This window comes from Molothrus ater, chromosome 11, assembly GCF_012460135.2.
Source record: "Molothrus ater isolate BHLD 08-10-18 breed brown headed cowbird chromosome 11, BPBGC_Mater_1.1, whole genome shotgun sequence".
In the NCBI taxonomy this organism is placed as follows: Eukaryota; Metazoa; Chordata; class Aves; order Passeriformes; family Icteridae; genus Molothrus; species Molothrus ater.
The window spans coordinates 19903061-19929543 of record NC_050488.2 but is presented as its reverse complement, the minus strand read 5'-3'; the positions used below and the strand labels follow the sequence as shown (position 1 = coordinate 19929543).

General features: G+C 49.5%; 1 protein-coding gene across 1 annotated transcript in view; it reads right to left on the bottom strand.

Moving 5' to 3' along the window:
• Nucleotides 1-26483, bottom strand: part of ITPR1 (inositol 1,4,5-trisphosphate receptor type 1) — a 147714-nt gene that overhangs the window by 23343 nt on the left and 97888 nt on the right. Inside the window, 13 exon segments of the mRNA XM_054516055.1 lie at nucleotides 56-251; nucleotides 1452-1616; nucleotides 2276-2451; nucleotides 5204-5326; nucleotides 8174-8366; nucleotides 9285-9389; nucleotides 10366-10488; nucleotides 10944-11039; nucleotides 12301-12411; nucleotides 13536-13736; nucleotides 17539-17691; nucleotides 17693-17793; nucleotides 18365-18545. Of these exon segments, the coding sequence (XP_054372030.1) occupies nucleotides 56-251; nucleotides 1452-1616; nucleotides 2276-2451; nucleotides 5204-5326; nucleotides 8174-8366; nucleotides 9285-9389; nucleotides 10366-10488; nucleotides 10944-11039; nucleotides 12301-12411; nucleotides 13536-13736; nucleotides 17539-17691; nucleotides 17693-17793; nucleotides 18365-18545 (1924 nt within the window).

Below are 26483 nucleotides of genomic sequence, written 5' to 3'. Positions count from 1 at the left end.
CGCGCTGGGGAACAAGAACCAACACGACCCGGGGGAAGGAGCTGCTGGCACTGACCTGGCAGCAGGGTCTCGTTGGGCAGCTTGTCCACTTCCAGGATGAAGTCATCCTTGAAGAAGAGGTAGCCCACGATGGAGAACAGGTAGACCAGGATGAGGGCGAGCACGGCCGTCAGGATGATGGAGCGCCCGTTGCGCGTCACGCTCTTGATGACGTTGAGCAGCGTCTCCTCCCGGTACACCAGGTCAAAGAGCTGGGGACAGCCAACAGCAGCACATGGGGCACCAGCAGCACTGCTGCCACCGTGCCCTGGCCCAGCAGCAGCGACGGAGGCAGCTGTGCCCTCCCCTGCAGCAGCCCATGCTGCGGGCAGGTGCTCCTGCCCCGGTGCTACACACACAGCAAGCTGCCAGCACAGACTGCTGCCTGGCTTTCATCTCATAGTATTATCTACCCCCTCACAGCCTCCAAACAGCTCACTGCACATTGCAATTTGCTGTTTTCTTTAAATCTTAATTTATTGAGCATTTCATTAAGTAAGCAATATTTTCCCCCAATATCTGTGTTTGGATTTCTCTGCTGATGTTTCCTTCATTTTCCAATGGGTCTGGGATAACCCACAGCAGAGCCCAGGCAGGTTGTGGCAGTGATCCTGATGGATGACAGGACAGGTATTTGTTAAACTCCATGAACACAGCAAATAACCAGCTCAGGTACCAGAGGATGTGGCAAACACCAACCAAAGCCACAAAAATAGCCTGTTCTGAATGGGATTCAGCTTTGCTTCAACACTGACACATCTTCTCCAGCAACACTAGATCCCCCCTTCAGTGTTATTCTAGAAGCACTGTGCTGTGCAAGGTGAATCCCACCCCAGACAGAGGGAATGTGTGCCAGGATCCGTGTCCATCTGTGAGGGCTGGAGCCATGGAGACACTCCAGAGCCATCCAGCTGCTCAGAAAGCACAGACACTGTGCTACAGTTATTGATAATAACACAGCAAAGCATCTCAGCCCATCTCATTCTGCCCCATGGCAGGGACACCTCCACTGTCCCAGGCTGCTCCAAGCTCCAGCCTGGCCTTGGGCACTGCCAGGGATGCAGGGGCAGCCACAGCTGCGCTGGGCACCTGTGCCAGGGCTGCCCACCCTGCCAGGGAAGAATTTCTCCCTCATATCTCATCTAGACCTCTCCTCTTTTGGTTTAAATCCACCCCCCCCCGTCCTCTCCCTGTGTGTCTGTGCAAGAGGTCACACATCAGCAGAAGGGATGTGGCAGGAGTCCTGCTGTCTCCCTCAATAAATTCTCCTAAAGAAAACCTCCAGTCTGTGGCTCTTCCCAGTGTCTGTGCAACAGTTTCCCAGCAGAAAAGCAGAAATTTTCCTGGATATGCCCAAGATGGGACTTCACAAACAGAGCAGATGATGTTCTGAGGGCCAAGCCAACACCCACCAAGAGGCTGTAAAAGAACTCGTGCACGAAGAGCCCCAGGGCACAGATGAGCAGGTACAGCAGGTGATAGAGGAACTCCACGTCCATGATCATGGCCTTGTACCCTCGCGTGAAGGTTCCGCAGTTACCCACAAAACTCATCAGGAAAATGATTTTATTACAAACCTAAGGGAAGATCAACCATAAATTAGTTACAGTATCAGGGAAAACAGGACTGTTTTTTCAAGCTGAAGGTAACTAGGCACTTTGCTGGGCAATCCTTTCCAATGCCTGACCACCTTTCCATGGGCAAATTCCTGCTGTGCCCACGCTGAGCTCCCCTGGCCCAGCCTGAGGCCGTTCCCTCTGCTCCTGTCCCTGTTCCCTGGAGCAGGGCCCAAACCCCCTGGCTGTGCCCTCCTGGCAGGAGCCGTGCAGAGCCACAAGGGCTCCCTGAGCCTCCTTTGCTCCAGGCTGAGCCCCTTCCCAGCTCCCCCCCATCAGACTCACAGTGCATCACTTCGTGAGCCTCACACAACCCCATAAATACTGAGGCACTTTGGGTGAATAACCTCATGCTTTAGGTCACAGACTCCTCTCCATGCTTGTCTGAAGCTGGAGCTGTTCCTGCACTGAGCAAAACCACAGCTCTGTCTGCAGACTGGGGATCCAGGATTAAATGAACGACTCAGAGCCCTCGTGTGAGGAGCAGCCCAAAGAGGGAATTACTCCTCCCAGCAGTCCCACCAGCCCGTCCCAGGCTATTTCTGCTCTGCATTTCCACACAGGGGTAAGGAACCCTTACATCAGGGCAGAGGAGGTCAGAGAAGCCCGCGGGTGCTTACATTGAAGGCTCCCAGCAGGAAGAGGGTGGGCTGCAGCCCCACGGAGAAGATGAGGCGCAGGATGGTGGAGGCGATCAGGGCGCGGATGCCGTGCGGCTTGGGCAGGGCGATGACGATGGCCAGGGAGATGAGCATGGCTGTCCACAGCAGCCCAGACAGGTGGGGCTCCAGCGTGCCTGGGCAGAGGCAGAACACACCATCGCTGCACAGCCAAACCCAGCAGAGCACTGCCACGGGTCCTGCCTGGCTGGGCATCACCCACCCGTTCAGGCAGCCCTGGTGGCACAGCAGCACCTGAGCCCAGAGCCTGCAGCAGCTTTAATTACAAACTCGTTACTAAATCGTTGTGCAGGTGGTAAGTGCTACGGGATCTTCATTGTGGTGCTCACACCTGAGTGCTGAGGGCCCTTTGCAGCCCCTTTTGCTGTGCAGAGGCAGTGCCTGGGCAGGTGAGGACACTCCCTGACACTCCCCCTGATGTGCTTTTGGTCAGACCCTCACACCCACTTTTGGCATCTTTTGCTATTTCTGGGTCTATTTAGACTGTCCCCTGAGACTGGCTGCTTACACAACACTGTGTAGCTAAAAATACACTTCCCTGAAAGAGCCATAAAAAAGATCCAACCCAAAACACCATTTACCCAGGCCTATGCAGAATGCCAGACACCTCTTCCTCAAAGCTGACTTAAAAAATTTTTGCCTTCAAGCAACTGGTTCCTCAACAGACAAAAAAGTGAGATCCCCCAAATTTCACAGCACTCTGCAGCCCTTCTGCAAGCACATCCTCATAGAACTTGTGTCTGACTGGCAAGATCCTCACCCAGGGCTTTTTCCCCCTGCTCCCAAATTCAGGCAGCTTAGGAAATATTACTCTCATCTGACTACCACGAGCAGCCATTTAATCTTGTTCCAAATCACTGCAGATTAATAAAGACAGCAGAGGATGGATGGAAATTAAAAGTTAATAAGCGTAAAGTTGAACAGCTGTTTTGGCTGCCTGGGGGGAGTTTGGGCTCCTGGAGCTGTCACACAGCACGAGGTGCAGAGCTGGGAATGGAGTCACTGGGTGGGAACAAGCACCAGCATGGGGAGGAACAGAGGAAATGTGCAGCAGCTTATTTAGGAACGACTTATCTAAAATCTGAATAAGATTTATTGGGAATTCATTTGCTTTCAGGAGTTGCAGCAGCTCCCAGCAGGCCTGAAGGACACCTGGAGTGAGTGAGGCTCCCTGGAACACCCAGAGCCCAGCCCAGAGCTCCAGGCTGCCCAGCAGCACGAGGGGGGCAGTGCCAGGACCTGCTGGGACCCAGCTGTGCCACCTCAGGGCAGAGCAGGGCCCCAGGCTCCCCTCTCCTCCCAGGGACAGAGGCTGGGAGCAGCATCCCTGTCCTGGTACACAGGGCTAAGGGAGGTCACTGCTCAACTGCTGCACCCACCCTGACCCCAGAGCCTTGCTGGAGCACAGGGACTCCCTGCACAGCCACTCCCATGCAGCCAGCAGGGACTTCTGCCTGTCTCTGGAATTCTCACCATTCCAGCACCAAATTCCAGGCATCCAGTTTTGTTTCTGCTCCTCAAGTCAGAAGTTTTACAGCTTCTGCTACTGTCAGATGCTCATCAGCTGCTCAGTTCACCGTGTCTGAGCAATTCAAGACACTGACAACTTCCCCCAAACAGTCTGTTTGGAAGAGTCTTTTTTTTTTTTTTTAAGCTAAATATAAGATACACATGTATTTATTTATTTTACTTTTCAGATTCTAACTAGGAGAGGAAGAGGTTTTATCAAAATGTTACCTGATAAATAAAGAATTTCAAATATGTAGGGTAGGGCACCTTCAGAATGCCAAACAATCCCCCCACAGCCTTGCAGTTTGTAATCTCAGAGTAAACTCATTTAACCAGCAGCTTTCCTGGCAGCCATAAATTCAGAGCTTTTAACTTGGGATCTTTGCAGCTAGAGACAGAGATTCAGGGCTCTTTGGGCTTCTTAGAACCTTCCAGCCAGGACCTGGGTTTGTCCCCACCCTGGGTGTGACACTGAGGAGCAGCAGCTGCAGCCACAGCCTGGTGGTCCTGATGGCAGAAGGCAAAACTGTTCTGGAATTTGGTCTAAAATCTCCCTCTGACAGGCTTTTCCAGGATGCAAACCCCCTACACACAAGGAAAAAGCTCCTGAGCAGACATTGCCATCCCCCTGCAAGTGATGCACGTGGCACTGCTGAGAACATCCCTGCGCATTTCCCAATGCAGGACCCAGCCCTGCCCTGCCAGGGCTGCAGCTCTGGGAGCGGCTGGATCTGCTCAGTGGCCCTGAGAGCCACCAGGGGCCTGGCACTGTGCAAGCCCACGCTGCCAGCCCAGAAGCGGTGGCAGGAATGTGGCACCTGCTCCCTGTGGGAATGCTCTGCTCCCCACACCCGGGGGCAGGCAATGCTGGGAATGGGCTCCTCTCCCTCATCCTCCACAGATTCCTGCTGCTCACTGCTCCCCCTGGCAAGGCAGGGCAATGTCACCCACCCCCAGCACTCAGAGCCCTCCTGGAGCACCAGGAGAACTCTGTGGAAAATGCCATTAATAAACTGCAAGCTCAAGGAAAACAACACATTCAACATTTCACCTATTTTTAGCTCAATCCTTAATTACAGGACTTTAAACTGAAGTAGAACAGTCAAGCAATTAAAGGAGGATGTTTGTCTCAGGTAATTTTTTTCCCCTAGGAAAAAGCATGGCTCTACATTTTCCTTAAAAAATGTCTCAAGAAAGAGTAAGAGAACAGCAGAGTTTAAAACAAGGCAATTCTGTTGCCAAAAAGGCAAATTCTGTTCTCCTACCCCCACAGCAGTGCACAGACACGAGTGGGGAGAGCAGGATTTGGCTCACTACACCTTATTTGTTCACATGCTTTTTTAGGTTAAATATCAGTACCTCCTCGAATTCCCTTGAATGGGTAGAAAAATGCCACGAGCAGGTTCATGAGGACAGCCAGGTTAAAGGAAATGCTGCTCCAGAAGGACATGTTCCGAGCACACCAGTACAGGAAAGGCTGAGCTGAAAGAGAGAAAAGAATTTCTTTTTAATGGAGGGTTTAGTAAAAATAAAGAGATCTCTATAAAAAAAATGTTTCACCACCACAACAAGTTTGTTTTCAGTTTGCCCAAAAGCACAGCATCAAAAGTAATAATATTCATGGCTTATTCTGAATTTTTATTTTATTATCCTTTATCTTGGGCGCCCTTCAAGTTTCCTAGATGGTGTTTTAAGGCAAAGGATCCCTGTTTCCAACACGGTTTAGCAGCAGCAAGAGAACAAGCTGAGGAACTGCAGAGATCAAGCACTTGAGGTCTCACCTAATAATATACTTTGTACTCAGAGTCACACCAAGAACAATTTGGAGGAGGAAAATGAGCTCCAGCTCCAGCCCCATCCCTCTGTGTTCTGCTGCTGCCAGCAGCTCACCTGCACCAGGCAGTGCCACCTGCAGATTCATTTTCTGCTGAGAACAGCCCAAAATAGCCCCAGAGTAACCAAAGGGTGAAGCTCCCTGGCCTTCCCTCTGCCCTGGGGGGCAAAGGACTCAGCACATCTGCCCAGAGCTCAATGTACAACCAACAGCACATTTAAATCCTTAATGTTACCCAGAAATACTTCTCAAAATGACTCCTAATTTCAATAATCCCTGCAGCCAGAACCAAGAGGCAGAAAGCACAAAGATTCCTTTGCTGAAGTGGTCATGAACCCAACAAAGCTGCCTTGCAGTAATTCCCTCTGCATCCAGGCAAAATCCCCCTGATTTTGGCTCCTGCAGGCTTACTGCACAGCAAACTGTGTCCTCCTGAAATCTAGGGTAGTGAAAAAAATCCATTAAAAATGCTCCCAAAGGGAAAGGACAGTTTTGCCCTGGTGGAAGGAGGCAGCTGGTTTAGATATCAGAGAGCAAAGAAAAAGCTCTCAGTAAAATTTAGGAACAAGCTGAAAATGCAGACTTTGGGGGGAATGATAATTTATAACATGCAGGAGAGTTCTGAGCCTTGCAGCAGCCACCAGCTCTCTCCAGAAAATCCCCTCCTCTAACACCCCCAGCTAACAAAGGGGTAAAGAATTCCACAATATCTCAATGTTCTCAATTTCCTTCTAACTGGAAGAATGTGTAACCAGATTTAATTAATTTATATGGGATTATATAAGGGGGATTATAGAGGTCCAGGTTTAACTTTAAACCTTCCTTTGGTGATGGACACTGCCTCTCTGTCTGTGTAGTGCTTCTGCCTGGCTTTGGCAGCTCATTTCCATTCTTAATTAACAATTAAGAGACTTCTGGTGCTCAGATTGTGGGCCAGCACCATGAGCTGAAGGGAGAAGTATCTTTATTTTAGAAGTCTTTTTGAGGGTTGAATAGACTCTAACTGGCATCATGTGAGCACACACAACGCTGCCAGAGGTCACAGCTCCAACACAATCTACTGAAAATGTGAGAAACGACTCCACAAATGCAAAAACTCAGAGGACAGGCAAGGCCTGGATATTAGAGACAGAATAAATGATCCCAGTTTCCTAAAGGAAAGAAAAAAAAGAAATATTCTCCACTTCTTCAGGTGGATCTTGGCTAATTTGTGGCCTGTTGTTAATGATGGATGCCTCCACAGCTTGCTTGGAGACAGCCTCGAAGACAAAGTGACTCAAACAACAAAACCTAACAGAATCTATGGATGCTGCTGAAACTGCAATTTGTTTAGGATGTCACACTCCCAGATTTCTTGCAGAGCTCTCAGATTTTTGGAAGCAGTCCCACATCTGGCCCAGGAGGGGGTTCCAGAGCTGTCCTGCTCTTGCCCTGGAGCTGGAGTGGGGCTGGTGCAGGGGAGGTGCTCGCAGATGGAGGGGCTGAGTCCAGCAGGAAGGAGCTGCCTTATCTCACACTTCACAGGGTCCCTCTGGTCAGCTCCCAGCACTGCCCACTGAGCCTCAGCTGCAGCACTCGGCCTTCAGCTGAACAAGAACAAAAATATTAAGCAAATGAACTAAAACATTTACTGGGAGACGTGGTGGCACTCTGTGAATTAAAATATAATTTTGAGGGATTTGCCAGCTGCCAGTGGGAACATCAGAGGGAAAATCAGAGCTTGAAAGCACCTGTGTTCAGACATTTTAGCATCACAGGGATGGAAGGGACTTATCAACCTGTCAGCCAGTCTACTTGCCAAAAAAGGATAAATTCTACTTTACAAGTACTCAGAAATCCATCTTTAACTTGTTCTTGAACATCTCCATCCCTACAAATGCTCTAAGTCCACAGAATGTTTATGGTTGGAAAAGACCTTTACAATCACCAAGTCCAACCTTGCTGCATTCCCCAGCCTTACTCCCCCCTGCATCCAACACTGCTCTCCTCAGCTGGGTCCTCCCTGAATCCTGAATTTGTTTTTACAAACAAGTTGTGGGTTTGCTGGTAGATAAAACTAGTACTGTGAGATCAAAGAAATAATGGGAAGGATTTTACTGACTGATGAATGGAAAAAGATATTTGTTTTACACATAAACTTTAGGTTTGCTGATAAATGAAATTAGACATTGAAAGATGAGAGAAACAATGGGGAAGAAAAACTCAAATTCTGTAAGAATTAAAAATTAAAAGGGAGGGTTATACATTAGAGGGAAATTTTCAGTATCAGGTGTATTGGTGTATTTTAAGTATTTAGTTATACTAAATACTTAAATTTTAGTTAATACTAAAATTAATGGGGAAAGAGAGAAGGCAAATGCAGCCAGGAAACTGGGATTAAAAGGAGGCTGTATCTTCCGAAAACTGGAGAGGTTTCAGGGGAATGTTTCACGGCTTCTCTCTTGATTGGAATCACACCTCAGCGCTCCGCCCCACGTGGAGCAGCACTGACCCACCTCGCAGTTTCTTCTGCCAGTTCATCTCGTTGAAGAGGTCCTCAGACTTGAGGAAGAAGTCGTTGATCTTGCTGCCCTGCTCGTCCCTCTCCGTGGTGTAGTAGATGCGCAGCTTGGACTCCTTGGTGAGGAACTCGCAGATGCTGGGCACGGGGAACACGATCTGCTCCATGGTGCGGTCCGACCTGACAATCTGCACAGCAGCCTCGTCAGCCCTTCTAAATGCTCTCAGTTCTTGGTTTTCCGCCTGTTTTGCTCCCTCCTTTCAAACCAGCACACACATTTCCAAGGAACAGCAGCTTGACACAGATTGCATTTAATTTACCTTTCAGGGCAGGTCTACATTTAGCTCCAGAATTGTAATTTCTATGCTGTGGTCTTATTCTGGCAGTACTGGTCTTAGCTGGGATTTCCAAGGGGCCCAGAGAATCCCACATCAAAGCTGGGATGGAGTTCAGAGCAATGTGGTGGCCCCATTCAAGAAAGTTGCCAAATCTGAGCCACAGACAAGTAGAAGGAATAACAGTTGTATCTGTATTGCCTATTAGAGAGTTTTGGGAAGTCACAGAACCATGGACTGGTTTGGGTTGGAAGGACCTTAAAGCCCATCCAGTGCCAACCCCTGCCATGGGCAAGGACAGCTTCCAGTGTCCCAGGCTGCTGCAAGCCCTGTCCAACATGGCCTGGGACACTTGCAGGGATAGGGCAGCCACAGCTCCTCCAGGAAATCTCCAGATCTGTGAACATTTTACTTTTTATAAAGCTCTTAGATGGCACACGAGGCCAAACTGTCATTTGAATCCAGAAAGAGTGGCAAAAAGCTATCACAAACTTTCTGGATTCAGCAACAGCACCGGCCAAAATGTAACAGAAGCGAAGCCACACTTGCTGCTGCCAAGAGAGCTCTGCTCAGCTCCATCCCCGAGCCCACACATGACAGCTCAGGAATAGCTCCCCCCGCCACTGCCAGGGAATTAAATAAATAACTCTCCCTGCATGTTCTGTAGCAGAGACAACAGTCCACAGGCAGGCAGGCAGGCAGAGCCGTGGCAGCACCGTGAATAATGCCCTGGGGCTGCCCTCCCTGTGGCTCAGCCCCGGGGTTCCCTACCTCGATCTGTGCCGTGTGCTTGGCGTAGAACTCCAGCGCCTCGTCCCCCTCGATCTGACCCCCTGGCTTCAGCATGTTCTGCAGCTCTTTGTTGTGACGAGCCAACTAAAATAAAGGAATGCACAGGGAGTGGGAGACACCAGATGTCTCTCTGTGATATTAAATTTCTGATTTTTGGCATAAAAAAAGAAATAGTACGCAGTCAGCTGCTAGGAAAGGGCAAAGTTGACAGAAGGCTTGTTCTGTTCCAACCAGACACCCTGCAGCTCTATTTTGGGAGCAAGTCAGAATGATTCAAATATGTATTTCTTTAATGCCAGTGTTGTACTCCTCTTTTCCCCATCCTCTCCCACCCTTTGCCTGGAATCTTTCTGATCACACAGAAATTCACATTTGGTCTGTCCTTCTACACCACCCCAACCCAAAGGTGTGCTCAACACCCAAAGATCCAGGCAGGGACAAAGAGAAAAGCTGCATCAACTGAGCGGCAGATGTCCAGAGCACTGCTCCAAAAATGCTGCTGGATGCTCCAAATTCATCCTGCAGCACAGTGAGGGTCTGTCTGCTCAGATGATGGAGGAACAAGAAGTCTCTAATGCAGTGAGAGATGCAGCACCAATATATTAAGTAGATTTAGATACAGTTTTCTCCCCTTTGGCTTTTTGCCTTTCAAACACACATTGTATCAATACAATGGCTCTGCTTGGCTCCAGCAGAGAGAGAATGTGGCAAGGACTGAGATTTCTGATTACACTTTAATTGATCTGTGAGTAGAATTTCTTTGGGAGTATAAAGTAACCTTTGATACAGCTGAAAAATAATACACTGCTGCTCAGTGCTGCCAAGAATTGAGCCACGTGTCCTCAGGAACTCGGTCCAGAGCCTGCCTGCTTCCCACGATAAAAGAAAATTCCCAAAATTTTCTTGCATTGTACTATTTTTGTTTCCAATTAAAATTAGGATTCGCTCTGATAACAGGAGAATGTGCAGTGAGTCTGCCTCAGCGATGAGCCATGGAAACAATTCCAGAGAAAAGCAGAGTCTGGCTTTTCCCAGTTTGGGACTCATGGTGGAACTCTACCTGATGAGCCAAGATATAAATGTTGTGTCCCACGTTCCTTGGAGATGCAGCGACATCCTCCCCGTTCTCTCCATCCTCAAACTCCACCTCTCCCTGCAGATAAGCCTTCTTGATCACTTCCACCTGGAGAAGGAGACAGGCAAGGAGAGGAGGCTCAGGCAAAGGGTGGGAGCTGCTGAAGGCAGCACTCCCACGGACGGGAATGGAGCAGAGCAGGGACATTCAAAGGGAGCTCAGTGGATAGGACAGGATAAACTGAACTCAGCTTCAGCCCAGCTCACTGGCTCAGCAAACTGAACCTCACATTCCCCTGAAGGTAACACGTTCCAGGCCACCCTCTCTGCACCTGCATCGCATTCTGAGCTCAGCTCCAACACAGCCCTGAGCACTGGGATGAGTCAATGGTGCTTGGGCTGCGCTTCGGATCTCCTGCTTGTGTTTTCACCAGCTCACACATGAACCAGCCCCAAAACCCTGCTGGGGTTCACTGGACAGCTCTGGGGCCACAAGGGATTGTCACTTCTCTGTCTCCTGTGCAAATGAAGTGTCAGGAGCTGGGGAGGGGTCCTGGGACTCACCAGCTCCTTGGGCCTCATGTTGTAGAGGATCCTCTCTGCGTTCTCACTGTCGTGCCTGCTCTCCATGATGGCCAGGAGCAGCTTGGAAGCATTGTTCTGAGGGCAGGGAAAAGCAATGCAATCACTGCCAGGAGCCAAGAAATGAGGGTCCCCAGCCTGAGTGGCACCACTGTGCTGCCAGAAGGGCTTCAGGGACACGGGTGCCACAGGCAGCAGCCACTGCAGGCAGAGGGTGCCAGCCAGCCCAGGGCTCTCACCTCACCAAGCCCTCCCTCTCCTCTCATTACTGACCTACACAACTTAGCAGGATACTTTAGCAGTTTATTTCCCAAATCTTACTCATTGAAACACATCAAATTAACCCCAGCCAAGTTTTAAATTTCTAAAAATGCTGCTGTTTTTCATGCTCGTGCTGTTTTGTTTTGATTTAAGGATGCTGCAGCATCACCACAAGCTCTGAGCTCCCAAATGATGCAGCTCAGCTCTGCTGAAGATGCTGCTGATTAAATCAAGGGACAGCCAGGGCTGAAGACACAGATGTGCTTTGCTGCTTTTAACTGAAATCACTCTGCAGTCTGCTCACGCCAAGGAACACAGGGAGGAAATGGGAAACTACCACAAGGCACCAGACTACTTTAATACGAACAATTAAGATTAAAATCCATCGTGCCTGACAATAAAACCCAATAAAAGTATTTAATTTTGAAGTATAATGCTAATCGAGTCTAAAAGCATTTTTTATTTACAATAATAAAAAACCCACATTACCCATAATAATGGTGTGAGTCGGCAACGGAAAACAAGGAGACACTGCAGTGTCAGGCAGGGCAATAAGTCAGAAAGGAAATATTTCTCATGCACAGGCTGAAGCAAGAGTGCTCTGGGACTGTTGTTGCTAGAGGGGAACCTGCTCCTGTGTTTTTGTGTTTTGAAACCAGCAGCAGGGCTAATTATTTCAGCATTAATATGGACAGCCATAAAGAATTGTTGATTTGATGTCAACCTATTAAACAACACCAATAAAGTGTTAGGAAAGTAGTTGCAACATGAGAAATTTCACTTCCACAGTCCATGTAAAAGCTCAGCAACAACAGAAGAGTTTTCATCAGCTTTAGGTTTTTTACGGGAAGTGATTTTAGGATTCCTCAGCATATTCTGACTGCCTGCATCCCCCATCTGAGAACTGGTGGTGAAATACCTGTGACAAACAATCTTTGGGCACTGCCTGCAGCTCACTGATGTGTATCATTTTTGGGCACTTACGAATATTGGGATATAACAAACACCCACATAATTTTAACAGTAAAATCACATTTCATCCCACTGTTAACGTGCCTCACACAGAGCATTCACTTGCCTTCAGCTCCAACACGAGGTCCATCCTCTTCTTTCCCAGAGGGTTGATGTCATTCAGAATTAATGCTGTGATGATGTCAATGCCGTTGGACTCGTGGGTAGCAATGCAGTTCTGTCCAAAGAAAAGTCATCAGCCTTCACTAATTGCCTGCACTACAAACACAGCCCGGGCTAGTGACCCCTCAGAGCAGCAGAGTCCCTTCTGTCATCACCTCGTGGGCTGCCCAAGCTGGAAAACTGCACACAGAGCTCCAGGCAGGGCAAGAACAAAAGATTGAAGGCATTTTGTTCCAAGCTTTTCCTCTCCTCAGCCATGGTCCTGCTGGAGCCCCCGGGCTCAGGAAGCAGGAGAACCACAGCTGATAAATGAAGCATTTCCATGCCAAAGCTGCAGGCTGGAGGAACAGCGCTTTACTGAGATTAGGGAGAGTTTTCTTTATTATAAACGTGCCAATCAACACCTACTTCAGAGCTGTCTACACAAAGAAAGGGAATTTCCATAACCTCCTGCCTACCCTTCAGCCCTGCTCTTGGAATGGCCTGTGCCTAAAATGTACAAACAGCAGCTTGCTGGCTTCAAAATCCAGGGAGAGATTCCTGCTCTATCCTTGAACTCCACACCTAGACCACCTGAGGGGTTTTATTCCACCTGACCCAGAGAGCAGAGGGACACTGACAATTCCCCCTGGCATGCACAGCCTCACACATTCTCTTGCAGAGACAAGAAAGACAGAAAAATCACATTTCAGTCTTTCAGGACAATATTATGGTTCAATTAATAAGGAAATGGAGAGAATAAGCAGAAACTGGCACAGGTGCCCAGAGCAGCTGGGGCTGCCCCTGGATCCCTGGCAGTGCCCAAGGCCAGGCTGGACACTGGGGCTGATGGGAGCACCTGGGACAGTGGGAGGTGTCCCTGCCATGGCAGGGGTGGCCCTGGGTGGGATTTAAGGTCCTCCCAACCCATTCTGGGATTATATCAAGTACAGCAATTCCCCACTCTCCCTGTCCAGTCTAATGGAACAGATCTTAGCAAAGCAGAAACACTTCTACTGCTTTGAGTGCTTCAACTCCTCAGAGGGAGCCCTGAGAGAAACAAGTTGATTATGAGGAGTTTATAAAGGAAAAAATCCTCCAACCTGGGGGGGAAATAAAGTGTTGTAAGACAACAGCAGGCTAGCAGAGCTGGGGCCCAGGGAGAAGGGGGGATGCATTTGCCAGCTCTGGGTTCATTACCTGGTTCTCATGGCAGGGCCCCTGACAGTACTCAGTCAGACTTTCCAGCGTCTGGTTGATCAGTGCCACGTTTTTCTCATTTATATACAGACCCAGCAGTCCAAGTCCCCCAGTTGTGCTCCCACAGATGCAGTCCAGGAACTGCAGTGTCTCACACACCAGGTTGTAGTTGGTCTTGTTGTTCTGGCAGCGTAGGAAATTCTGTGAGGAGAGTGTCAAAGCCATGAGGGAGGGGAAAAACCATGCAAAACGCTGTTTAGCTGATAGTATTTATTAAGTCCATCCATCCCCAGTTCCACTGCACGGTGGATTGCTCTGGCTCACTGTACAAGCAGTTTAAGCCTCTTTTCAGGGCTTATCTGCAACGTGCTGCTCTCCTGAGCAGCTTGCTGGCCTCATGCTGTACAGCAGAGAACAGAGTGCATCCCATAAACACAGAGATCCATTAGAGCCTGACACACCCAGCACAGAACAGGCACTCTGGGAAGCTCTCTGGGGGCTGGAGGCTTCACTCCACCTGCTGCACTTCCCTGCCCAGCATCACTCAAGGCTCCCTCCTCCTCCCAGGCCTCTCTGGGTTCCCTGCCTGGGGCCTCACAGCAGCTCCACCTGCACAAGAGGGACCTGAGTGCACACCTTGAAGGAAGGTGCCTTAAGATGGAATTCTCTCCACTGTATTTCTTTCCACGTAATTATTGTGACTCTGCTTGAAGCTGCTGATTGGGAGCAGCTCCTCTAATGAAAAGCCAGATTTGCCACCATGGATTTAACAGCTTTCTGCTGCTATTTCTCCTATATTCCAAATGAAGAAAGGCACCAAACCCACCCAAAACTGAAGGACAACTAATGAAAACCAATCTCCCAGTGACTCAGATGCTGTTTGCCAGTGCATTCCCAGCAGTGCTGCAAAGATTAGCAGCCACTACCACTTGCTTTTCCTTCAAGTTTCAGCGGGAAAACTCTTATTTAGCTTAATTCCAACAGTAACAACAATTCCAGGGTGAGAATGCCCTCAGAGGAACAGGAGCCATGGAGTATGGAACCATCAGGGTCTTTCCTGCCAGCCCAGAGAGCAGCACTGTCCCTGGCTGTCTCTGCCTGAGTCAGACTAATGAGTCTTTTAAGGCAACCAGAGAGAGAAATTGCAGATTCAATGGAAGGCGAAGCTAAAAAAGGAAAACGCTGTCTATGAATGCAGACTAAAGGTGACAGTGATTCAGCACATTTCAGCTGATTGCTCATTTAGTATCCTGACTTCTGATTAACTTGTCAGAATGTAAAAAAGGTTGATCCTACAGAAATTGGAGCTCGTGCCTTCCCTCCAGGAAAAAAAAAAAGCAAAATGAAAGGATAATACCCAAAGTGAGGAGGTAAAAATGCTCCCTGGCTGGAGCACAGCATTTATTCTAATTGCAGCTAAGCTTGTACCTGAGCTGCTTGACCCACAGTCAGCAAGGAGAGAAGAGGAATGAGGCACAAGACATTGTTAGGCTGAAACAAGGGGAAGGAAAAGATTGTACAAAACACATCCCTGCTGCAGTGTGAGAAACTGCCCCAGGGAGTGTCTGCTGCTGTCTCAGCCAGGACAGAGCGAACTCTTCATTTTCAGTCCCCCAGAGCACCTCAGAGTGGGAACACAGCTCTGCAGTGCTGAGTGTGGCAGCCCACTGCTCCCCATGGGAGTGTGCACCCTGGGACAGAGCCTGCACCAGGAGCAGCAGCCACAGCAGAGCCAGCCAGAACACCTGGGAAGCATCCCCTGCTCATCCCAGTCCTTACATTCATCTGGAGAGGGTACTGCAGCTCCTCCAGCCCCGTGGAGGGCTGTGGAGCAGCATCCACACTGAGCAAACTGGGGCTGTACTAGGAGGGAGGGAAGGGAAGGGCTGCCTGATGCAGAGGGCACAGCACTGCAGCTGCCTCAGCACCCAGAGACCTCCTCCTCCTCCTCCTCAGCACAGCAGCTCCTCCAGCACGACTGGCACTGCCCTGTGTTTGCCCATCAGCTCCCACAGCTGCCAACAGCCTTGAAAGGCTCAGGGTGCCCAGCACATACCTGCACCAGGCAGGTGATCCCAACTCCCTCATTGAAATGCCATGTGCAATTCCTGGAGAGCCCTTCCCTGGAACTTCAGGCAGCGAGTCCTCTGGCACTACTGCAGGGAGCTCAGTTACACGTACCAGCTGCAGACACCAAGATTTTGGAGGATCAGACACCTGTGCCTTCCCTTTGGGGCTGAGGGAGAAGGACAAACCTCGAGGCAGGCAGGCAGGCAGAAAGAGGATTACACTGGAAAAGCTGCTCTACCTTTTTTTTTTTTTATTTTATTGTTGTTACAAAAAGAAAACCCTTTTTCTCTCAGAGCTGACTACAGCTACCTGCTGTTTGGGAAATGGAATTGTTCAGGCCGGGGAAGAGCTCAGGCCAAGTTTCTGCCCTGGCTGGAATTCAAGTGTGCTCCTATAGCTGCGGGTGCCTGGCCAAAGGCAGCAGCGCATCCTGCGCGTGCGGTTTGGAACCGCGCCACGGGAACGGCACCGCCAGCGGCACGAGAATCCTCTGACAGAACACACATCAAAGGGCTCTTTTCCTTCAAAACGAGAGAAAGGCTGATGTGTGTAACCTGGGCACTCAGAGATGCTCCCAGAAGGCTCCCATGCAGCTGGGATCCCACGTGCTGCCCTGCCGGGGCATTCCCGCTCAGAGGAAGCGATTTGGCAGCTCTGCAAAGCTCTCACGCAGGGTCCCACGCTCCTGCCGGCCACGGAACAATGGGCAATCAAGGCAATTATTGTTCTTTCTGAGGGCATTTAGCACATTGTACAGCGCCTCACCAGCTCCTCCATCCCAGCCTGGCAGCACTGAACAAAAATCATCTGAATTAGAGCGCCTTTGTGAGGGGGAACCTGCTCTGGGCTCCCTGAATGGTACAAACACATCCCAGGGCAGCACAGGACACCGAGGCTGCCAGGACCTTTGGACACTGCCAACTCCAACCCCTGTCACGAGGCAGCTGGAGCAGAGCCCGGCCCGTCCTCTCCACATCCCCCATCAGGTGTTTGCACACATGGGTAGAGATCCTGAGCCTTCTCCTCTCCAGCCTGACCTCTCCCAGCTGCCCCTGCCTCTCCTTGCCCATCAGATGCTCCAGTCCCATGGTCATCTCTGACACTCCCTGCTGGACTCAGAATCCAGGGCTGGAGACAGAATTCCACAGAGAACCTGGGGATCCAGCTTGTTTAGATGTTTCCCATCCCAATTCTCCACCAAGGGTAGGACTCCCTTGCTCCAGACCTCACCAGGGTCTCAGGGATGTAGGGTTGGTGAAGGCCAGTCCTACCAGTAAAGGGCAAACTGAAGGTGGCACTGAGCTCCCTGACCTTCTCCATGCCCTCTGTCACCCTGGGCTGTGCCCATTCCACAGCAAAACCCACCTCTATGTATCTCCTCCTGTGTGGATACAACCTAGAAATCCTTCTCACTGCCCTTTGTGTCCCTCAGCAGATTCACCTCCAGCTGAGGCTTTCCTGACACCTTCACCATGTGCTCAACTCTAGCTAGGCACATGAACAGATCCAAGAAAATCCAGGAGAACCTGGTTACTGGAAAGTTAATCTTGAAGGCTGCTGGAACCAAAGTCCCAATGTCCTCTTCATTTTCCTACATGATTTTTCTTTCTTTTCTTTCTCTCCCCTCTCAAAAGCAAATCAGTAACTTCACAGTACAACACCTGCCTGATTTTAACAAATACTTTTTAAAAACCCCAAGAAGTGTTGATCCCACCACCTTTAATGTATGTACCTTTCAAAGACCACCGGATAACTGGATTTGCTCGTGTCAGCCCAGCAAGGTGCAAGTACATTTTTTTTGGATTAACATCACGACCAAAGAGAATAATTGGTCACATAATCCATTTAAAAAGGCCTGGGGTGAGGGATAATGGTGTGGCAGCAGTGAGTGCAGGAGGCACCCTGAGCACAGGTGCCCGGAACCAGGCGGTACCTGCAAGTCCCGGTTGTGGTTCTCACAGAGCAGCTGCAGGAAGCGCAGGATGGGCTGCATGATGGAGATGACAGCACTCATCTCCAGCTCATCTTTGCTCTTGTCTGCTGCAGCCTGGGCCCCCTCCCCTGCTGAGTAGTGCTCCTCGGGGTCAGGCCTCTCTCCGGTAGGTGTTGTACGCCTTCCGCGTGGCCGCCGACGCCTCCAGCAGCTGGTCCCGCACCTCCTCTGTGATCTGGGTCATGGGCTCCCTCACTGCAACACACCAGCACACATCCTCCTCAGGGAAGCTGTGTGGAAATCTGTCCCCTGGCAGCTTCACCCGCAGGCCCAGCTGATGAGCAGCAGCTCTTGGTGAGTACGTTTAGTGTAGGTGAGGGGCTCGTGCCACACTCTGCACCTCGTACACCAACCACAGCAGGGTTACCAATCTGGGGATTAATTGGTTAGGGCACACACGTCTAGCACGAGCAGGAGTTGTGGTAAAAGGACCTGCTTCAGAACAAAATTAGATTTTCTTCACTTATTGTTAGAGAAGGCACTGACCACAACCCACAGCCCAGGGTTGTTCCTATGGTTCACGTTTGGGCAGCTTGTCACGAGACAAGGCAGCAGAGTCTCAGCTCAGAAAGACTTTTCCTCATTTCAATAACACAACCTCACAAATGGATGAAGAGGGGATGAAGCTCTTGAAATCCTGAGCCAGGGCACCACTGATCTCTGAACTTTGCTCTGTGGGATCAGAGATCAAGGCATTATTGCATCAATTGAAATGAGTTCAAAACACACTCCCTGTCAGTTCAGAAGGGGAATGACTGGGGATTACCTCTTTTCCTGTTGGGGACATCTCTGTCTGAGTCTTCATCTTTCTTTTTGTTTCCTAAGTCACTGGTGTTGACTGTGACAGTTGCCTTGATTTCTTGCTGCGCCACTTTCATGCGGTCATAAAAAACCTTAAAGAACTTCTCAGATTTCTTATCTTCCGTCAGTCGGCAGAAGAAGGAATGCTGCAAGAGAAAAGGAACAGCATCTGTAGCTCCACACACAGGTCTGAACCCAGACAATTCCACCTTTCTGCAATGTGTGGTATCCTGCAGGACTGGGAGCTTCATTAGCTGTTAGGAAGCTGAAACTCGCAGCAATGGAAATGTGAAGTTTACTGTAAGGCAGCTCCAGTGTCTCAGCTTTGTTAGGTCCCTCATTAACAACTTCAAATGCAGGTTTAAAGAGAAGTGAGGACAATAAAAATCACACCAGCCTGATACAACTGGGCAGCACACCTCACTCTCAAGGAGGGAGATAAGGTAAGTACCACAAATTAAGGTAAGGAGAAGGGAATTCCCAATAATTTGATTATCAGTGCAGAAACAAAAGGGTATGGGCAAAATATAGAAGAAGAACTGTCCTGCCTTCTCACCCTCAAATCCAAGGGACTGTGACTCACAACAGGCAAAAGCCAATGTTAATCACAGTCCAAAAATGTACAAACAGGGCGATGCTGTGAGGGACATCTTGTGCTGAGTTTCCCCTGCCCTGCCTGCAGCAGGCTCCTTAAAACCCCTTTTAGTTCCCACCCCAATATATCTTTAAGTGACAGAAAAACTCAAAGCACTGACTACTTTTAAGAAGGTTTATTACTCTTCTTCTGCACATATGTGCACAGAGACAGAAAGTTCTCCCTAAAATCGAGAAGAATACAAATCATGCACAGGTCAAGAAGGAGCCAACACAGTGAGTGATCAGACAACTCTTGATGAAACCAATATGCTGTTACATAAATCAGGACCAGAGCTTAAACACGACTGAAGGATGAACTTGTAAGTGGGTCACCTTATGCAGAGCATTATGAAATTAGTTAGCATTCTGCAGCGGCTCGCCATCCAACAGCTTTACATGATGAATAGGAATGAAGGCTGATTTATTGAAAAAACAAATTAAAATGGGAACAGCAATATATCCTGCCCGCTCTGCTGTGGAGCACACGGGGCCGTGGCTGCTGCCGCCTTTGATCACTCCAGCAGCTGCACGGAGAGCACACGGAGTGACTTTGAACACTCCCAGAGCTGTGCCTTTGATTACAGGCTGAGCAGGAGTGGGGCTATTTAAAGAACGTGGTCAATATTCAGGAGATACCCCTCCCACCACTGCAATACCTCCCACCTGCCCTTAGCACCTCAGGTAAACTCTGAAGACTGTGTTTATTTCTGGTATTAACAAAGAGGAGGGAAAGGAGAACAACCCAGCACAGAGACCCCAAACCCAGTCACAGCAGTACCCCCTCCTGACACCCACCAGAGAGCCCAGCAAAGCAGAGCTGCCAGAGCACTGCAGGACTCCGTGCCCTCTGCCCAAACACTGCTGGGCCTGTGATGTGCCCAGGGTGATCTGGGTGCCCAGTTCATTTATTAGCATTGCTACAGTAAAAATAAAATATCCAATCCAAGATTTTCTATCAACAATTTGAATGTTTTCTCATAATGTTTTCCCATGGCTTTAAACTGAATGAGGGCTGACTTAGATTAGGTACATTCAAGAAATTCTCCCCTGTGAAGGGGGTGAGACTGATCAACAGCCCCTCAATAACTGGGAGGTTGAGGCAGCCAAGCCTGAACTAACTCTGAGACTTGGTGGCTGCAAGAATAGAGAGAGGAAGAGTTTGTATCCAAGGAGCATCTTGGAAATTTCACTCTACCAAGACTACAATAGTAACAACAACAGCAATCATTTACAGATAGACCAGCAGAAACCTCAGGCTCTAAAAAGGCCAAACACTTTCTGAAAAATTTGGCTGTCAGGAAGTGATGGCCATGACCTGACTGTCACATCTGCAGAGCCCAGACAGGAGGAATTTCCCTGTGATGAAGCTGTGCTGAAGGAAAAGCCTTTTTCTAATGAACCACACCAAAGAAATACCTTTTATGAGAGTAATTACTTCTTGCTGACAGACTTGATTTTTGTCGTCTTTTCAAGCTTTTTAACTGAGTTTCCACTGCACTTCAGAGAAAAAGCCCCAAATGAAAGGAGCATTTCCAGTAAAGCTTTTTGTGCATGCTGTGCATACACTGAAGGGGTGTCACCAAATGATTGTTTCAGTTTAGGTCAGGATGCCTAACACCTTCACACATATGAATCAACCACATGCCAGCTCCCAAAGATACTGTATTTTAAGAGGTGTGATCTTGCAAGTTGCGCTTGAGCAGGTAACGGGTGGTGATAATTATGACAGAAATCCTAAAATCTTATTTACAGATATAGCCTCCAAGCAGAAAGTGGAGAAATCTCCCTTTTTAAAACGGAAATCGAGTGGCCATTTTAGAGCACCGTCTGCTGGGGTCCTGGCTTGTGTACAGACACCATGGAACCACAGGCTGCTGAAAGAGCAAGCGTGGAGGAACAGCCAACCTCCACACTCCTGTGGGATTTTGAGGAGCAGAGCTTTAAACATAGCCCTGACACTGCAGCATCTGACACCAGCCATCCCTGAGGATCCACTCACCATCACACTGGGGTCTGGGAGCTCCTTAGAACCTGCTGCAGGCAGGGAGCTGTGTCCCACAAGGAACCAGCAGGGGCTGTGTCTGGCTGTCCCAGTAGGGAAAAGCTGTCTGAGAGGTGGTGGAGACACAGCTCCATCTGGTACTGGAGACATGGACAGTGAAGGCCAGAGAGGGATTTGTGACAAGAGCACAGGGAGTGGCTTCCCAGTGCCAGAGGGCAGAGTTAGATGAGATTTTGGGAAGAAATTCCTCCGTGTGAGGGTGGGGAGGCCCTGGCACAGGTGCCCAGAGAAACCATGGCTGCCCCTGGATCCCTGGCAGTGTCCAAGGCCAGGCTGGAGCACTCTGGGCTAGTGGAAGGTGTCCCTGCCCATGGCAGGGAATTGGAAGTAGATGATATTTAAGGTCCCTTCCAACCCAAAGCATTCTGGCATTCACACATTGTGAAACCACATTTTAATTCAACCTTGCATTGTTAATGTCTGTTAAGTCCTGAGCCCTGCACAGGAGCCATGGCAGGGCCACAGCAGCCTGGGAGGTTTGCCCCATGGACTCAGGCTCAGCAAAGAGCTTTTCAAGTGCCCCCAGGCCAGGGCAGCCCAGCTGATCTCCAGAGCACAGCAACCACGGCTGGCTAATGGGATGGTGATTAATTACACAGCCTCAGAAGGAAACACAGACCCTCCCCACGTGACAAGAGTGTCTGACAGCACAGATACTCACTGTGAGCAAGGACATCACCACAGAGCCCTCCGTCATTTCCAGGCAGGGAGCAACCAACCACCTCCTGCACAGATGCAGTGATGCACATCACCACAGAGATGCCTGTGCTGGGTTCTCCTTCCATCCCCTTGAAACAGTGAAGATCCCCCTTGAATCATTCAGTGATGTTGAGTGTTCCAAGGAGATGGAAGGAGAACCCATCTGCAAAGCAGCCACGCCACTGCTCCTGCTGACATCCAGATTGAAGCACCACAGAGCAGATCAACTGATAACACCAGCTACCAGGAAACCTGCGGAATAACTTCCTTTCCTCTCCATCACCCAACTCTGCTCCTAAGGGACTCCAGCCAGGAGCCTCATGCCCAGCAGGGCATCCCCCTGGGCCAGAGGAGGTCAGTAAGTAAATCCCATCATCACCTATGACTTTATCTCCTGGTGCACAGCACAAGTGGCAGAAGAAGGGCTGCAAATCCAGAGGTGGATTTCTCTGGAAAAGAAAAACCAAAGGCCAAGTTCCAATTGCAGGACCTGGACCAGGAACAGCCCTGCCCACCCTGGAGCACCAGCAGCCCCTCGAGCTCCCTCACTGACTCTGCCTGTGTTTCATGTGTTTTTTGAGAAAATAATAATAATCCTGTTTTGCTTGAGGAAGTGTCAGAGATGATGAACTACATCTCTCTATGGTCTGTTCCAGTGGTTAACAACTGTTAGAAATGTTCTTTATGCCCCTAACTTCCAGTTACTGATGTTTTTTTAAGCCTGTGTCTCTTCTGTAGTTATTCCCAGGAACTTGGTCTCCTCTTCCCTTCTGACTATTTACATACTCTGTGAAATGTTTACCTAACGTTTCGTGCTAAACTGAAAATACCATTTTTGCTTGCTGACTTTTTATTCAGCATTACTATCATTTTCTGTGGTGGGTATTTTTTGGCATGTTCTTAAATATTGCAAATCATTAACAAGCTGGATTGTAGAACCACATTAAAAAAAAATAAATCACCAAAGAATGGGCACATTTCCTGGCATTAACATTTAATTCCAAGACCTCTGACATATGTAATATACAAAATTTCTAATGATGAGGGGAAGAGAAGCTCAGCTAACTCCCCAGCACTTCAGGGGGGATGGGGATTATGGAGGCAGGATAACCACAGGGCAGGGACAAATGCTCCTTAACGTGTCTCTCATACCAGCAGTGGGTAACAAATTGGATTTAAGCCAGCAGAACTGACATCTGTCCTGTGGAGAGCGAAACCACACAGCACAGCAGTCTGGTACCTTTGTGTAAGGTGTACAGAGGACACACCCAGGTAACTAATCCACAGTAAATTTAATGATGAGTGAGCTTGTGCCCAGTGTAGGATTGTTAAATGGGAAAAAACCAAAAAGAGGCAGCAGCTGAAGGCAGCTGATTTCTAGCCCTTGCCTCTGAAAGCCTTGCCAGTTTGGGCTGTGTGTGCTGCCCCTAAACTGGGAACACCTTTCCCTACCCCGTCACCTGGCTCTGCCCCCAAGTCAGGACAGTTCTGCCAGCCAAGAAAAGGAACAACACTGGGACTGTTTCCCTTGGAACACCTTGACTCGCTCCAGCCTGGGCTGTCTGACTGATCCTGGGAGAGGCAGCAGCAAAACCCAGCAGTTGAAGCAAAACCCTGGGTTCAGGCAGGCTCTGCTGAGCTGTGTTTGCTCCCCAGGAGGGGTGGCCTGGCCTGAGGCAGCCCTGGCTGCAGGAGCCACCCCGAGGTTGCCGTCAGCCCACGGAGCTCGGAGCGTTCCCGGGGCCGCACCCTCCCCTGGATGTTTCATCAGCCACCAAGCCCTGCCAGACCATCCCAAGGCATCCCAAAGAATTCCCCAGCAAAACAAGCTTCTGATTACCGAGAAACCAGGGAAAGCAAAGCCCCAGCAAGCACCTCAGCAATTAAAGCAAACTGCTTTAGCTGTTGTCTCCTTTCCTTTTTCCCAAATGCCAGTGAGCAGAAAATACCCCTGGAACTTGGCGAGCCAGGGAGATTGCAGAGAGGAAAGTCCCTCCAGAAGGAGGAGAAAGCTCAGTGATCTGGCTTCAACTCAGGACATTTTATTCCAACACTAGAGAGAAATCATTGCAGGGACCTCAGCTTGCTCGGGTTATCCAGCCAGGCTGCCAGCACGAACTAATGCAAAACTTGTGTGCTACTTCATCTCTGCAGGAAGTTTGCCACCCCCAGACGACTTCTTAGAGCTGGACTACTTCAAACAAGCCACATTTTAAGGGGAACTGCACTAACACAAGCACTGAATTAAGCACAAGTGCCAACCCTCTACATTCTGCCTAAACATATTGCGAGGGCTTCCACTGCAGAGAATTCCAACCTAACTCTGCTTTCGGTCCTTCCTCATTTATTTATTTTAAATATCACTAATCTCTCTCTCTCTCAATCTCTCGTACGTCCTGGCTCGCTGGAGATCCATCACTTTGGGCATGAGTGATGGATATCATTAGTCTTGCATAGCTTAAGGAAATGGCAGCTGAAATATTTCACACTGAACATACTTCACAGTTTGAAATAAACCCATAAGGAAAATCTGCCAGAACACCTCAATTGCCTGTTTTTTTTTGCAAACTGTAAAATAAACTTTGTCCTGAAAGCAGAAGGAGGACTTCCCAGCTCTATTTTCCACAAATAAGACAAACTCTCCCTGCCATGGGCATCCACTCTCCACCCTGCACAGCTCTGCTCTTTGCTGAGGGTTCTGCCCACTTATAGGAGAATGTTTTTTGGGGGTGATGAGTGTACAGAGCCTGACCTGTGGAAATGCTTGCCTGTCCCAGCCAGCTTTAAATGAGACCAGCAGCACAACTACACCAGGAAGAGCCCCTGTATCCTACTTGTTCTCCTACTGCAACACCCAAAGTCTTGATGCAACTTAAAGTCGTCTGCCAGAAGAAAGCAACAACAAACCTCACACAGAGACACTTCCCTCACACCCTTCCAGAGCCAGCATGAGCCCTTGGAAGGATGAGGTGACACTGGTGGAGGCACAGTGGGGGAACAACAGGCACAAACAGCACTGTGGGGTCTGGGCTCACAGATGGCCTCGGTGTAGCCTGGGAGACTCGGGGTCTGTCCTGCTGATTTGGGTTCCTCCTGCATCCCTGTGGGAACACACAGGGCTGGGTCACTCAGCTCAGCCATGGCAGGAGCAAGGATCCCATATCCCATGGCAGGAGCAAGGATCCCATATCCCACAGCAGAATCATGGATCCCATATCCCACAGCAGAATCATGGATTCCATATCCCACAGCAGAATCATGGATTCCATATCCCACAGCAGAATCATGGATCCCATATCCCACAGCAGAATCATGGATTCCATACCCCACAGCAGAATCATGGATCCCATATCCCACAGCAGAATCATGGATCCCATATCCCATAGCAGAATCATGGATCCCATATCCCATAGCAGAATCATGGATCCCATATCCCACAGCAGAATCATGGATCCCATATCCCACAGCAGGAACAAGGAGTCCATATCCCATGGCATGAACAAGGAGCCCATATCCCATAGCAGGAGCATGGAGCCCATTCCCCACCAAACCGGCAAGTGCTGCGTAGGTGTGAGAAACAAGGAAGTCTGCAGACTCCCCAAAAGAAAAAAAAAAAGTGTAAGATCTCCTTGAGAGACAGAGGAATTAAAGAAAACCATAGCAACAAGTCAGTCCACCTACCCAAACCACCCACCCACCACCAGTTTCATTTGCTGACGCACTTCAAAAACAAGCTGGCTCCTACCCGCTCTGGAAGGTGAGCAAGCCCTGAGAGCTCATTAAATTCCCTTCTCAGCTACTCTTGTGTGCCTGCAGCTAGTGAGCAAGTGGGATATAAATAGAAGTTATATAACAGCGCTTTGTTGATTCCTGTGCTTACCAAAAAAAAGGCAGCATGACCTTGTTTTGCTGAATAGCTTTGCCTCTGCCTGCTCCGGGAGGACTTTAATCCTGCTAGGGATCATCTTGAAAGTTTATGTTGGACCTGGATCCCATGGAGAGGAATTGGGAGAATTCCTGGTTTACCTCCCTGCTCGCTCCTTGCAGGACCAGGATCCCAGTGGAATGCTGAGAGGAGTGCCACACAGGAGGTGGTACCCAGCCATGAACACCACGAGGCCACCAAGGCATAGCTGAACCCTGAGGTAGAGCCTCTTCTCCTTTTTTTCCACCTACACTGCTCAACCACACAGATGGGCACCTCAGAATCCAGCAGGAAACTTCTCTTTGGGAAAAAGACTGGAGGATGCTCTGCTCCAGGAATACCGATGGCCCAGACACACCTCAGGAAACAGCAGGAGCTGCAGGTCAGGAGCAAAGACAAGGTGCTATCGTTACCATCTCACCTCACCCAGCCTCAGTCTCACCTGGGCATCCCAGTGCCCTGAATGAAAACAGAGCCTGCCCTGCAGGAAGGATTCCTCACACTGCATTAGCAGGGGGCCTGGGCTGTTTTGAACATGGTGGCATCCAACAGATGAGGAACACTGAGACTTCACCGTGCTAAAAACATCAAAATATACGAGGAGAAGATGGGTGTGCTCCCACAGGCTTGGCAGCCCCATCTCCTTACGTGCTGTGGAGCTGTACAGCATCAGGACAGAGGTTCCTCATGGCCACTGCAGGGCCTGTGTGTTCTCTGGAAAGCAACTGCACTGTCAAGGAGGTCAGGATCTGCACAAGGTTT